The 13,543-nt window shown below is 43.3% G+C and overlaps 2 protein-coding genes across 3 annotated transcripts; one reads left to right on the forward strand and one right to left on the reverse strand.

The window, feature by feature from the left end:
* Positions 1 to 576: 576 nt before the first annotated feature.
* LOC108244384 (bcl-2-like protein 1) lies at positions 577 to 2,919 on the forward strand. Its single transcript, XM_017430535.3, has 3 exons — positions 577 to 914; positions 1,292 to 1,924; positions 2,247 to 2,919. The coding sequence occupies exons 2-3, from the start codon at positions 1,409 to 1,411 to the stop codon at positions 2,385 to 2,387; spliced, it is 657 nt and encodes a 218-aa protein (XP_017286024.1). The 5' UTR covers positions 577 to 914; positions 1,292 to 1,408; the 3' UTR covers positions 2,388 to 2,919.
* A 5,145-nt stretch (positions 2,920 to 8,064) lies between these two features.
* On the reverse strand, positions 8,065 to 12,445 carry gata1a (GATA binding protein 1a). Of its 2 annotated transcripts, none has more exons than XM_017430526.3 (6): positions 12,033 to 12,445; positions 10,651 to 10,875; positions 10,060 to 10,572; positions 9,262 to 9,407; positions 8,826 to 8,951; positions 8,065 to 8,724 (listed from the first exon to the last, which is right to left on the reverse strand). In XM_017430526.3, exons 1-6 carry the CDS (start codon positions 12,037 to 12,039, stop codon positions 8,437 to 8,439), a joined length of 1,305 nt encoding a protein of 434 aa, XP_017286015.1. In that variant the 5' UTR covers positions 12,040 to 12,445; the 3' UTR covers positions 8,065 to 8,436. The 2 variants fall into 2 exon arrangements, with proteins under 2 accessions (XP_017286015.1, XP_017286016.1); XM_017430527.3 differs by having other exon boundaries at positions 12,224 to 12,441.
* Between the last annotated feature and the right edge of the window lie 1,098 nt (positions 12,446 to 13,543).

Here is a 13,543-nt window from a genome sequence, read left to right on the forward strand (position 1 = left end):
GTTACAAAAGTTTTAAAGTTAGATATTCAACAAAAGGTTATTTTGAGAAGTTTTTTTTTGATTACTGCTTTATCTGAAGGGGAAAGTCAAAGCTGTGGAAGGTTCGGTTTCTAATTAAATCTTTTGGTTGGCAGAAAGTAACATTTGTTAATTAGATGCAGTTCACACATACTAATTCACAGAGAAATTTTAAGTTGGCATAGGTTACTCATAACTGAAATAACCACATTTCCACAGCAGGCTATACTTGATATAGTTTACACTATGAAAAATGTAACAATATCATCTTCAATAAATGTTGATATAAAGTGTGAATATAAGATGTTATAAAGCCAAACGTTATGATAACCAGTCTCAGCTTCAATATTCAGTTCAATTAATCAAAACAATCCATTTTAAAGGCTGAATATTTAAGTCGAATTGGAGAAAGCTTGTTTGTATTAGTAAACGTGTGAGTCCATATGCAGTAGTATACGTTTAATGACTTAGCTGTAATGTGTGGCCTCTGGATTTCCGGTGTCTCCCAGTGCTGATTGGTGCAGAAGTGGGAGGGGCGGGACCTGTGACTGAATCGGTAACACTATTGGCCGGCAGCCAGCGTGCATCACGAAGCGGGCCATAGAGTGTACAGCTGCAAAAATGTTTATATTGTGTTTTCACTCCCATCTAAATCTCCTGTTATCCCCATAGGTGCGTACTTACCTGGACTTAAAACTTTGTAGCAGCTGTAAGTATAGCAGTCACGGAGAAATCATATGATATCAAAAATCTGGCATGTAGTTTGTACTTTTTGTTGCGTTTTCTTGTGGACAGTTTAGCAGCTAGTTAGCATGTGAGGCTAACCCCGTTAGTGTGAAACTACGCAACTTGTAGCTGTCAGCGATGGAAAGTTGGCGCCTAGACGCAGATATCAGGTACGAAACACCTCATAATAACTAATTGTTACACTGGACCTCCTAATGGTGAGCAGCGGCTAATGCTAATTTATGTTTTGTGGGTTTTTTTCAAAGTCTGCTACAGTTCATGTGATCGATTAGTCTCCAGTCAGCTTTTTGGTCCAGCTGGGAAATCTGTAAACAGTGAACTGAACACAAGTTAAATCTGCATAAAACTCCATGCTGAAATTACTCTTAACCCAGATTTATAAACTGACTGATAAAATGCACACAAGATTGTTTCAAGCAAGTTTTCCTTAGAGTCCTGTGACAGATGTAATACAGCCCTGTATGTTCCTTAATGTTTGCTTAAAGAAAAACACGCCTTCATAACGTCCCTGTTTTTGGGCCAACAGGTTGGTGTTGCAGACTGTGGCGTAAGAAGATTATCCCACGTGACAGACTCCGGAGGATGGCATCAAACATGAGGTCTGATTAGGTCGGCTGTGTGTTGAAGGTTCAGTGTGTAAATAATGTCACACAGCAACAGAGATCTGGTGCAGTTCTACATAAGCTATAAGTTGTCTCAGAGGAACTGTTCGAAGTCTCTGCTGATGCCGGAGGTTGCCGGTGAAAGGACCGAGAAGGCCAGCTCGGCTCCCAGTAACGGCTTGCTGGTCAACAGTAGGGACGGCCAGTCGGGGAAGAAGATCTGGCCCCGCCGCAGCGACATAGAGGCCGTAAAATCAGCTCTGAAGGACTCTGCGGATGAGTTTGAGCGTCTCTACACGCAAAGTTTCAGCCACCTGTCCCTGCAGCTCGACATCAGCCCCGACACGGTCTACCACAGCTTCAAGAGCGTGCTGGACGAGCTGTTCAAGGACGGGGTGAACTGGGGCCGCGTGGTGGGCCTGTTTGCCTTCGGCGGCGTGCTGTGCGTTCAGTGCGTCGAGAGGGACATGAGTGAGCTGGTCTCCCGCATTGCAGACTGGATGACCGTTTACCTGGATGAGCAGATCGGTCCGTGGATCGACAGCCAGGGAGGATGGGTGAGTCTGCCGGGGGGTGGCGTGAACACGGCGTTACAGCTGCTCTTAACGTGTGATGGGATGTGTCGATCCAGAGGGAATGTTTATACGACAACTTTCAGTGACAAAACAAAAAAAGATAAAAACAAAAAAATTGTATAAACATAGTCACCTGAATTTCATGGCTAATTCTGTAAATGGCACCTAGCGTCTTATACACAACACCTGTATCCAAACAGTGATTTTTGCCAGAACTATAAAAATAAACCTTGACTTTAGCTGCAGATTTAGTCGCTGTCTGCGGTTTAAATTGACACCCCCCCCCCGTCTCTTTGGTCTCCAGGACAGCTTCGCTGAGATGTACGGGCGAGATGCCGCTGCAGAAGCGAGGAGGTTTCAGGAGTCCCTGAAGAAATGGCTGCTAGCTGGAGCGGCGCTGCTGGCTGGGCTGCTTCTCGGCGTGCTCGTGGCTAAGAAGCGTTAAAGGATCTGCATGTCACCCCGCCCCCCCCACGTCACGGCACGCCACGTGTAATGCTTCGCCTACTCAATTAAAACTAGATAGTTAATGTTTACATTTAATATACAAAAGCCCATCTGCTTGTGCACTGACAGAATGTGGCCAGGCTGCATTGGAGCAAATCGTTGGCATAACCAAATTATGTAGCTCAATGAGCCATTATGTTTTTCACCTTACATTTCCTGTTACTTTTTCTTTTTTTTTTTTTTTACCATACGGCAGTGTATTTTACTTGTTCAGACTTGAAGTGCTTTAGATTAACCTGATATAAGCTATAAGAAAGTGGAACATATTCAGCTGGTTTAGTGAGTTTGCTTCTTCTTCTTCTTTTTTTTGTCTTTTGTGCACTATCCCAGGACCAACCTTTACGTCTCACAAACAGCTGACAGAAAATTTAAGTTATATTTTAAGTTTTTTACTGTGTAATGCTCAACTCCTTTCGTTGGCTGTACTGGAGTTTTAGGCATGCTTCAAAAATAAATATATTTATGTTTTTCTTGTGCATGTTTTTTTAAAACAAAAATTTTTATTTTGTTATATAGATTAATATGTGACAAACACACAAAGTCACAGTCATGGGGAAAAGACAGTCCACCTGCTTTCAGCTCTATGACTTTACTTTGAAGGACATGCAAAACAAGCCCAAACCATCACCCCTCCACCACCGTGCTGAGAGCTGGTATAAAATGTTTGTGCTGATATGCTCACCAAACATGGTGAGGTGAACTTTGGGTAAACGTAGTTTTTCTACTCACAGCTTTTCCATATTTCAAAATGTTATTACGAACAGGTCAAGCTTCCAGTCTTTTCTTCTTTTAGAGCTGTCTTTTTCAAAAAATACAACTAAGCATGCAGTAAAAAATGACTATTTTAATAGCTCCAAATTACATTAACTGAATAAAGAGACGTAAACGGGAGTTCTTTTCAGGGGGGGGGGAGGGGGGCACCATTAAGTGAGTAACTAGAATCAAAACAGAGGATATCTTCAGATTTATCGTCCTGTTTTAGTTTAATTCTCAGTGTGGCATGTCGTGTGCATCAGCCGTGTAGATGAGAGTAGCAGTAGACCAGTGTGTGATATCTCCTCCCTGCAGAGTTTAAGGTTCAACATCCTGTTCAGTCAGTTACAGCTGCGGTGCTGTCCTTTCACCACCAGGGGGAGCCTGTGCACCAGAAAAGGAGTGGCCTCGCTGTACTGTACACCAAGCTGCACTCATAATAAGCACTTTTTCTTTCTTTTTATTTAAAAAAAGCAGTTGTAGTTGTGTTTTTATGTAATTTTGACCTGATTTTCCATTCTTTCGTTGACATGAACAGAGCGAAGATAGACTCGTGGTCAACACTGACTCGCTGCTGCTTTGATTTAGACTTTTTAAAGCAGGAATGAATTCCCTTCTTGCTCCTGTTGGCACAGCTCAGACTAAGATGTGGCACATCTTACAGTCGTTCTGAGAAAAAGAGACAAAGTGGAGGAGCAGCAGAGAGAAGGGCACCAACGGACGGCCCTGTGTCTGAACTGGAGCTGGCCTGTGGTTGCTAATCTATCCCTGTCATTTGCTGCCATTTCCCCAGAGCAGAGCTGACAGCTGCTGCAGATAAACAGCAGATACAGACAGTTGAGGAAAGAATATAAATTATGGAACAACTTGACAATTCATTGTACTTCTTTTTCTTCCTATTATACGCCGTTCTGTACTTTTTTCCCCCCACCCATCTTGTGCTTATTTACTTATTAGGGTTTGAATATTGATTCAACATTCAGTCATTTTTTAATACTTTTTTTTTTTTGCAATCTAACTACTTCTGCATACATTGTGCCATTTTAGCTTTTCATATATAAAATGCTCAGCTCTTTCAGGAGATGGTTACTATGACTTAGTTTTTGTAACATGTATACTTTTCAAAGTATTTAATTTTCTTTAGAGATATTTTCGCTTAAAAATACATTAACAGACAGTATATTCAATACCTTAAAAAAACACTGCTCTCTTTGAAATATAGCAAATTTATAGAATTTATATTTATTTTTTGTCTTCTTATGCTACATTTAGCTTATAGCTATCTTTTGTTAGTTTTAGCTACTTTTTGCTACTTTCATTTATAGAAAGCCCTTTGCTGTTTGTAACTTTTAGCTAACGTTTTGCTACTTTTGGGTTTTTACTAGTGTTGAGCCTTGTGCCTTTAACAAGTCAGCTTCGGCTTCTTCAGTCAGTTTTAACAAACTCATTCAGCACTCAGCAACCCCCCTGCCTTCCATGCAAAATTAGGACTTTTTAGTGTGGTTTAGGGTTTAGGGGGGAAAAACATTAAATCGATGTGAATAGATGCAAACAGAAAGCCTTTCATCTCACTTTACCCTCTATCGGGGTCCGCGGGGACTCGGGGTGACTGTGAGCTGTGACTGCTGATAAAGCAAATAAGGCTGCGTTGGGAAAGAGAAACCCGTGCGAAGCTGTTTACAAGCTGACTTTCTGGCCAGGTTTTGCTTCATCACCATTTCACTGAGCGCAGCGTGGGCTGCGCACCCAGATGTTCACATCTGTGCTCAGCAACACGAAACCAAACGCATAAATGAAAGTATTATTTCTTCTTGATGCCTGCAGTCAAGCATGGACAGATCAGCTTCACACAGTGATAATTTGTATATAGAACTCTCTTTGTGCCCGCAGGTTATGAAACGTGACAGGATTCAATGACCCAAACGGGACAGTTTGATATTGAGACTTGCATTATGTCTTCGCCAGCCCTCAGATGACTCTGGTGTGTGCATATGTGTGTGTGTGTCCTAAAGCACACAGCGAGGGCCTCGCTGACTAACTGACAGGGAGGATGAGAGTGGCGGTGCCAGCAGCAGGTGGATGCTTCGGGGTCTGGGGCCTCCGTGATAACTTATCAGTCATCTTGCAGTTCTTAGTGAGCAACCCCAGCCCTGCTGCTCAGCATAAAAAAAAAAAAATTACATGCCTCTGAGCTGTGGTTACTGCATGACACCCAGCATGAGCTGTTGAACGTAACGCATTTGTAGTAAACTGAATCTTAATGTGCCGAATGAAAGTGGTTTTTGTTTTGTTTTTTTCTTTCTTTGTCCTTCACTGCTAATTTTCAGTCAGAAATAATGTCTCGATTCGTCTAATCTAATCTTCCGAGACAAGTGCGATCAACACGAGGCAGGTTTCTCTGCTTTAATGAGTGGATTTCCTCTTTACAATCACAGTGAGCCAACATATTCAAAATACAGGAGTACTCAGTACGTCTTTACAAGATTAGTATAATTTATGCTTAGTGTTTAAATGAACATTTTAAACGAACACTTGTGTTCATTTTTATGTTACTTTCTTGTATTTAAAAATTACACTTTTCAAGGTACTCCTTGCAAAGTATGCTGATATATTGATATGCAATTGTGAAATAAGGGTTCACACTGAATGTAAACAAAGTTCAGAAATCTGAATTTTTGAGTTTCAAATGGTTAAAATCAACCCCAAAAGTTGAAATTCCAACTCAAGGCTGTGTTCGAATTATTCATTTGTTTACAAGTGGACTACATAGTGAGTCAGCCATTTTCTAGTGTTGGTCAAACTTTTAACAAAGTTTCCATGCCCTATATACTGCTGTAGAAACTCATCACAGGGTAAGTGTAGTATACAGAAGTTGTACACTACATTTAGCCATCAAAGCAGGCTAATACTAACGTCTTCAGCTCATTATTGAGATTTTCAGACTCAGTTAAGATTCTTGTTATTATCTAGACACGTAAACTGACGCAGTATTTAAAACATTTATTACAGAAAGGTGCTATTGTGCACGCAGGCGACTTTAAAAAGAGTTGTTTTGTAAAGTGATAGTTTGTAGGTAACATTAGTTCATAATTTTAACACATTAAAGGTATAGATACAAGTTCTCTGTCAGTGGTTTGGAGACAGATGGTGTTATTTATATCTTCTCAGCCAAAAGCAGCAGATTTATGTTGTCCATCACATCAGATTCAGGTACGTATTTCACCATGTCTTTTTTTTATTTTTATTTATGCTACACCTGGTTGAATACTCAGCACATACAGTGTCTTTAAAGATGTTAGATGTTTTATCCTTCTATTGCTGTCATAAATCAGTGATGGATAATATAAATTTACCTCCATGGTCAAATGGAAAAAAGTTCTGTGGTCTGATGAGACCAAATTGAAGCTTTTTGACAATCAGAAATGGCGCTGGGTTTGTCAGAAACCAAATACTGCCCATCACCACAAACTCAACATCCCCACTGTGAAGCATGGTGGTGGCACCCTCATGGTATGGGGATGCTTCTTAGCAGCTGGCTGAGACTGACCTGAAGCTTACAGTGAGAACGACACTGAAACGATTTAAAGACTAAATGTTCTGGAGTGGCTGAGTTAAAGCTCAGATCGAAATCCAGCAGAGAGTTTGTTGACATGAAAGGAGCTGTTCATGCCTGATCCCCACCAGCCTGACAGACCTTCAGACTCTGAGTCTTATCCACACAGACTCAGTGCTGACTGCAGCCAAAGGTGTTTGTACTAAATACTGATGTGAAGGGGGTGAATATTTATGCAATCACTTATTACACATTCCTTTATGTTATTTAATTGGTCTTATTCTGTATAAAGATTTTTTTGCAGTTTTTTTGTTCGTCAAAAAGGCCAATTTATAATGACTGATTGATTTCTGACAGCATTAAAAGCATAAAACATTAATATTTTATTTGTACTGTAAATTATAGAGGTTACATATAGATTCATGCAAGCCTCAGTAAATGGAAATGATAAAATGTCACCATTATTGACTTATCTTCAGTCACTTTGGCTATTTCTGTAGGCAAACAGACACGTTTGGTTGGCAGCCATTTGTAAACTTTGCTTATGATTTTTAATTTAAGGACTCATTAACCTTCATGACCCTTCAGCTTTAAGATGTGGTTCACATGCTCAACAGTTCAAACAGTGTTAAAAAAATACTTTAGGACGTATCATATGTAGTCTAAATATGTCATTCAGCAGTATTTCATCTCATTTGGAAAGTATACATATGGGATTAAATAACATAACCATTAATGGATGCAAAACCAGATTGTGTCTTTTACTAAATTTGATCCGAAGGGAGGTTTCAAGTTTTGAAAATCAAATCCCTTTTTTTTTTTAAATTAAGACTCAGATTTTTTTTTAGTGAAGAAATGAAACTTACATACAGAGATATGATGTCACGAAGCATATTGTAATTGCTAACCACATTCTCTGTATTATCTGATCTTTGCATTCAAGCATGATATGAGAACGGAGAAAAAAAAATCCCCTTTGATGCATTTAGAGAAGAGTAACGAGAAATACTAACATGGCAATATATGCGTGTGCGCGAGACAGACACCTAGTTGTTCCTCAACCGGCAGTACTGGTCTGGGTTTATAAGGCAGGTGTAAGTGTTGCACTTTAGTTGAGTGTTTGTCACTTCTGCGGAAGGCATGATTTGCATACCTGCTACATACAATTACACTGTTAAAGTGCAGTGGTGGCTGCACAAAGACTGCTCTATCTGTGTGGGGAGGAGTACAATGACACCACACAGGAGGCCTCGCTTTGGTCAGGTCACTGAGCTGCGGATTCAAATCACTTAAAACAATACAATGCTCCTCATCAGTCCAACACAAGTCAAACGTTTTATTTTTGTCCTCTGTAGCCTCAGTGTGGCCACGTCAATTATGCAAATACATAACAGAAACCCACTACACATTGTACATTGTAAAGTTTCACTTCATCAATAAGTAAAGGGGAGTCTTCATGCAGATTCTGACATCAACTCAGGTTTATGTTTGTATTTACAGCTGAGCAAATTCGCTTATCAGTGTGTTTTATGTGTGCACCGACCTCAGAGGAGTGGCTTTTATTGGACAAATATGGTTAAAAGAAACAGTGAAAACAAACAAATCTCGCAATATTTATTCTGTACAAATCCACACGAACGACAAAGAAGGACGGGTGCTGGTTGGCGACGGCGTGACGGCGTCACACCAGCGTGGGCACCATGCCGCTGTTGAGGTGGTGGGGGTAGGGTAAGCTGCCGGAGGGGTGCAGAGGCGACGGCGTGGGGATGAGGTGGGGCGCGTGGCTGTAGGTCAGCAGAGTCCCGGGCCCGAGCGAAAAGGGCCCGCCGTTGTCATCCAGGGGAAGGGGCTGAGTCACCTCTGAGTACTGCTCGAACATGGCCGCCTTCTTGCTCTTCTTGTTCTTGTTGGAGACCTTTCTGTTGCGCGTTTGAATGCCTTCTTTCTTCATGGTGAGGGGCCGGTTGACCTGAGAGTGGGGGGGNGGGGGGGGGGGGTACTTTAGTCTCGAACACCTAACAGAACATCAGATTCTGAGTTTCTGTAAATGCATCCCAAAGAGTGGCTCACATTGTGCAGTTTAAAGTAGAGGCCGCAGGCGTTACACACGGGCTCCCCGTTAGCGTTGCGTCGCCACAGAGTTGTCGTGCTCGTGTGGCAGTTGGCACATACGGTCCCTGCACGCTTGCTGACGATCTGAAACACGACAACAAAAAAATCTTAATTAATGAAGCTAAGATTCCATTTCGCTCGCTGTCTTGCATGCTAAAGTTTTAAGTAAAGTTGTGTAATCTGTTGGTGCTTGGGTTATGTGTTGAGGATGGCTCTCAGCTACCACCACACCAAATCTGAGCAGAAAACTCGATGAAGCCGAATGAGTTGTAGCCATGTTCATGTTCGCCAAAGTTGATAAGCTGTGGCTTGTTGACAGACACGTGAACCCACGCAGACAGAGGCCTGCCTTTCATTTGTGTAACACTGTACGGTTCATCTCTGGGTGTCGTACCAGTCTCTTCTTGGGTCGGATCAGGGGCCTGTTCTGACCGTTCATCTTGTGGTACAGTCCACAGGCGTTACACAGGTAGTGGCCCGTACCATCCCGGCGCCACAGAGGGGTAGCTGTGGCTCCACAGTTTACACACTCCCTGGCCTCTATATATTAAAACAAAACACAAAAGACACAAAGTTGTTATTGTATGATTTGTTTTAACAAGTTTAGTTTAAGGCTGCGTCATAAAAAATCACACTGGGCACAAGTTTTGTCTTTAAAAATGGATGCGTAATTGTTTTGCAGTGCAGCGTATTTATTTCTAAAACAGATAAAAAGACTCATATGTTTAGATTTTATCTGAATTTTCATGAGAGGTGAAATGTTTATAATTACTGTGGGCTCCTTAAGTGTAACCTTAAATATTTTTTTATTAAACTGTTGACAAAAGCAGCCTGCATGCATCTGCTGGGACAGGTATAGGTTTAAGACTTTTGAACAGGGGTGTCCAATCCTGGTCCTCGAGGGCCACTATCCTGCATGTTTTACTTGTTTCTCTGCTCCAACACACCTGATTTGAATCAATGAGTGATTAACAAGCGTCTGCAGAACATGGAGAGGTAATTTAACCACTGAATCAGGTGTGTTGGAGCAAGGAAACAAGGAAAACATGCAGGATGGTGGCCCTCGAGGACCAGGATTGGACACCCCTGCTCTAGAACTTGCTGTAAACTTTTGGTTTCTTGATTTAAATAGTCAGAACAGATTGTGACAGTCTTTTTCTGAACAGGAAGTGACCCCCCAGCTGACCCTCACCTGGAGTGGACGCCCTCATCTTGTTGCGGAGCTTGGGAGAGTACGAGGGGCTGATCCACGCTCCGGCGCTGGAGTAGAGCGCAGCAGAGCTGTACTCCTGCGGCCCGCTCATGTACGAGCTGTAGGGGCTCAGCATGTGTGGATGGGTGTGCGGCGAGGGGGTGTACATCCCCCCGGCTGCCGGGGTCAGGTTCAGAAAGCTGCTGCTGCCGCCCGCCGACCCTCCCAGCGGGCTCAGCCGCTCCGCCTTGAGGGCCTCCTGCAGCCGGGGGCTCTCCCGCCCGTCTCTGCCGGGAGACGAGGAGTACCCGTCCCTGGCGGTGGTAAAGGAGGAGGTGACCCCGGGCGTGTAGAGGGAGGTGGGGGTGTGTGAGTGCAGCGGGGTCTTGTTGAGGGGGCTGCTGCTCCAGGTGGAGGCTGCCGGGCTGTAGGGCGAGCTCAGGGAGTGGCTGGGCAGCCCGTCCAGCAGCTGGAGGTTACTGAGGAGGCCAGGCGAGCTGAACACCTGTCGGACTTTGGAAGAAAAGAACAAAGTTAGATGATCAAGCTGTGTTTCGGAGGACGGAGGTAACTGTGGGTGTTTGCACTCACCCGAGCCGTGCCTGTAGCCGGACTGTGCCCGGCTGGGGTTGGAGAAGAAATTAGGCAGACCGGTGAAGTCTGCATCTTGACCAGAGAAGAAGGCCTCACCTTCTTCTCCTGGAGGCAACAGGCTGGGATCAGAGGAGAAACCAGCCAGAGGGTCCGAGCCGAGCAGGGACGGGGAGACCCAGTGGGACTGCTCTGATGAATCATCCATGTCACCAGGAAGGGTCGCTGAGAAGGAAAAAGTGAACACAATAAAAGAAACTTCATTTCACACCCGTTTCCCTCGGTGCTGCTCAGCTCTGTGGGTCCAGACAAAACTCGGGGGCTCTGACTTTGATTGGAGCAGACGTTTTATCACTCAGCTCTTCGTGACACAACAAGTGCTAACTTGAAGTTATCAGGGACGAGATCTCTTCACAGCAGGCTTTTTCAAACTTCCTTTTCTAGGATCCTCATTTGACTGTGGCTGAAAGTAAAAACTAAAAATAACCGGCACTTTAAAAGTAGTGATGCAGCCAGTGACCGAACGGTTACTGAGTGGCCTGAGCATGATAGGTGGGCCTGTTAGAGGTATGCTAAAAATATGCCCTAAGGGACGCCCTCAGTGTTAAAAAACAGCACAACACTGACAATATATTTATATTACACAAGTGCTATAAAACTTTAAAGTTATGTCAAACTCTCTCAACATTTTGACGCCCTTTAACTGATTCAAGAACATCTCCAAGTTAGGGTCAACTTTTTAAAGCTGCTGCTCTGAAATGCACAAGTTTTGGCGTGAGCGGCTGCAAACGCCAAGGCCGCCCTCTGTCAGTATCTTTACAGGAAAGACGAGAGGAAAGAGAGGTGGCTGATAGTGGCTGATAAAGTATGAGAAAATCTGATAGACAGCGCTATTATAATTCTGAATAGGTCCAGCTTTACTGATACAGCTCCACGCGGACCCCATCTGATTAATAGAAACCTGACAGAAATTAAAACCGAGGGTGAGACAGACAGCACGTCGTGGAAGGCTGGTCAAATGAGACTGCAAAACACAGCTGACGTGCTAAAATAACACTTGGACTAACGCCTTCCGAGATCACTTTATCGCAGATTTGTTTATTTATTTTATTAAAACAATTTCTGGATTCAAACCTGAACAGAATTTTTTTTTTTCAGTTTATTTCAAAAGTATATTTCAGCAGATCTTTTAACATAATACAAATAAAACTGGTTTCTTTCTTTGTGAATCAGTTGTTTTTGTTAAACTAAAAAACGATTGACGCTATTGACTTTTGGGAGCATGTTGGACGGGGGAAATTTTGACATGAAAAAGGAATGAAATGTTCAGCTTGGCTTAAAAAGAAGAGCTCACTGAGCTGGAAACAGCAAACAGTTCTCACCTCTCATAGAAGTCACAGTCAGCCGGGTAATAAAAAGGCCTGAGGCAACCAGACTCTTCACCAGGGAAACTTTCTAATGCCTCTCACATCAGCCCAACATCGACGACCACTTCCACTGCAGGCGTATAATGTACCGATGCCTCCCGAGGGACAATCAGACCAGCGCGAGACAGAGAGAACAGCTGACCTACCTGAGCTGAAGGTCAGAGAGGAGCGAGAGGAGCAGCTGAGCACCTCGGGGTCACACTTAGAGGAGCAGGTGGAAGGCGGCCCAGTTCGATGGAGTGCCGGTCGAAGCGCAGGCTGATGGCTACAAGAGCAACTTCTTCAACCACCAGCAAAGTTTAGGGCTACGAGACAGTCCGTGGGAGGGGTTGGAGACAACTTTTTGAAAGACACACCTCTTTGGTCCACAGAGAAAAAAAAAACAAAAACTTGCAGGATGTTACATATTTACAACTCTGAATTCAAACCCCCCAAAAAATAACAAAATAAATCACATTTATCGGTGTCATTTACTGACAAAATACATCTAATGTACGTCTTATCTGAGGTCTGTGGCGTTGGATCTGTGCGCGGGACGTGAAGGAGCTTTAAATCTTAGTTCCTCTGCTCTTCCTTTCTGTCCCTGTGCGCTGCTGGTGTCGTATTGATAACAATTGCGATAAATTCCACAGAGGACGTGCCACAAATAAAAAATATTAATAAAAGCCTATCAGCAGCAAACCGCGGCTGTCATCAGCTGCTAGACGATAGACGAAAACGCTGGAAGAGGTCGTTTTATTTATGCATGTCTCAAACGGTGCACAGATGTTCACGTGAATGCCATGGAAACTTTTCTTTTTTGTCTGTTGATGAAATGTGCATACAGCCCCTGATAAGAGCGGGCCCACAAGGAAAGGAGTGTGAAAGACATTTGAACAAAGCAAAGGTAAAATGCAAAGACTCAATTTCTTTGTGGTCCAGCAAAGCTTGGAGTGGAACGCAGTAATGCAAATCGGGACAGGAGCAGCAATCGTGGGGGAGAGATATGGCCTGGACACAGCCTGGCAGCGCACTAACCCGACACTGTCCGGGTCATTTGGTAGTCAAAGCAGGTCCCCAACTTTCCTCTCTCTTTGTTCATTTACAGTTTTCAGGGAAATCAGGGGAGAAAAACAGTTAGGAAGAACTGAGGCATTATTTAATTTCAAACCAAGCTCTTCTTTTTTTCTTAGCCATTTAAGAAACAACAGCAGTTAAATTGAAGTCGTCCTCAGCGGGACGGTTAGATGCAAATCAAGCCAGGGGTCAGAACGACTGAGCACAGAAAATCTCTAATTGAAGCTCCTTTTACGTTTCGCTCTGTGGAAGAACATGTGGGAAAGTTCTCACCACAGAGCCAAAAGAAATAAACCACTGTATTTAGCAGAGGTTGTTGATCTTAAACTCAACCGAACCATGAAACCCAGCGATGGACTGAAACTTCCTGCTCAGCAGGGCTCCTATAGGTGATGGACATCACCTCAGCT

The sequence above is a fragment of the Kryptolebias marmoratus genome, linkage group LG4 (assembly GCF_001649575.2).
Source record: "Kryptolebias marmoratus isolate JLee-2015 linkage group LG4, ASM164957v2, whole genome shotgun sequence".
Taxonomy (NCBI): domain Eukaryota; kingdom Metazoa; phylum Chordata; class Actinopteri; order Cyprinodontiformes; family Rivulidae; genus Kryptolebias; species Kryptolebias marmoratus.

Coding starts and splice junctions, on each gene's coding strand:
- LOC108244384 (XM_017430535.3), top strand. CDS start 1,409: ATGTCACACAGCAACAGAGATCTGGTGCAGTTCTACATAAGCTATAAG. Junction 1,925..2,246: donor TCGACAGCCAGGGAGGATGG/GTGAGTCTGCCG, acceptor TTTGGTCTCCAG/GACAGCTTCGCTGAGATGTA.
- gata1a (XM_017430526.3), bottom strand. Junction 8,952..9,261: donor TCCGACCCAAGAAGAGACTG/GTACGACACCCA, acceptor GTCGTGTTTCAG/ATCGTCAGCAAGCGTGCAGG. Junction 8,725..8,825: donor TCTACTTTAAACTGCACAAT/GTGAGCCACTCT, acceptor CCCCACTCTCAG/GTCAACCGGCCCCTCACCAT.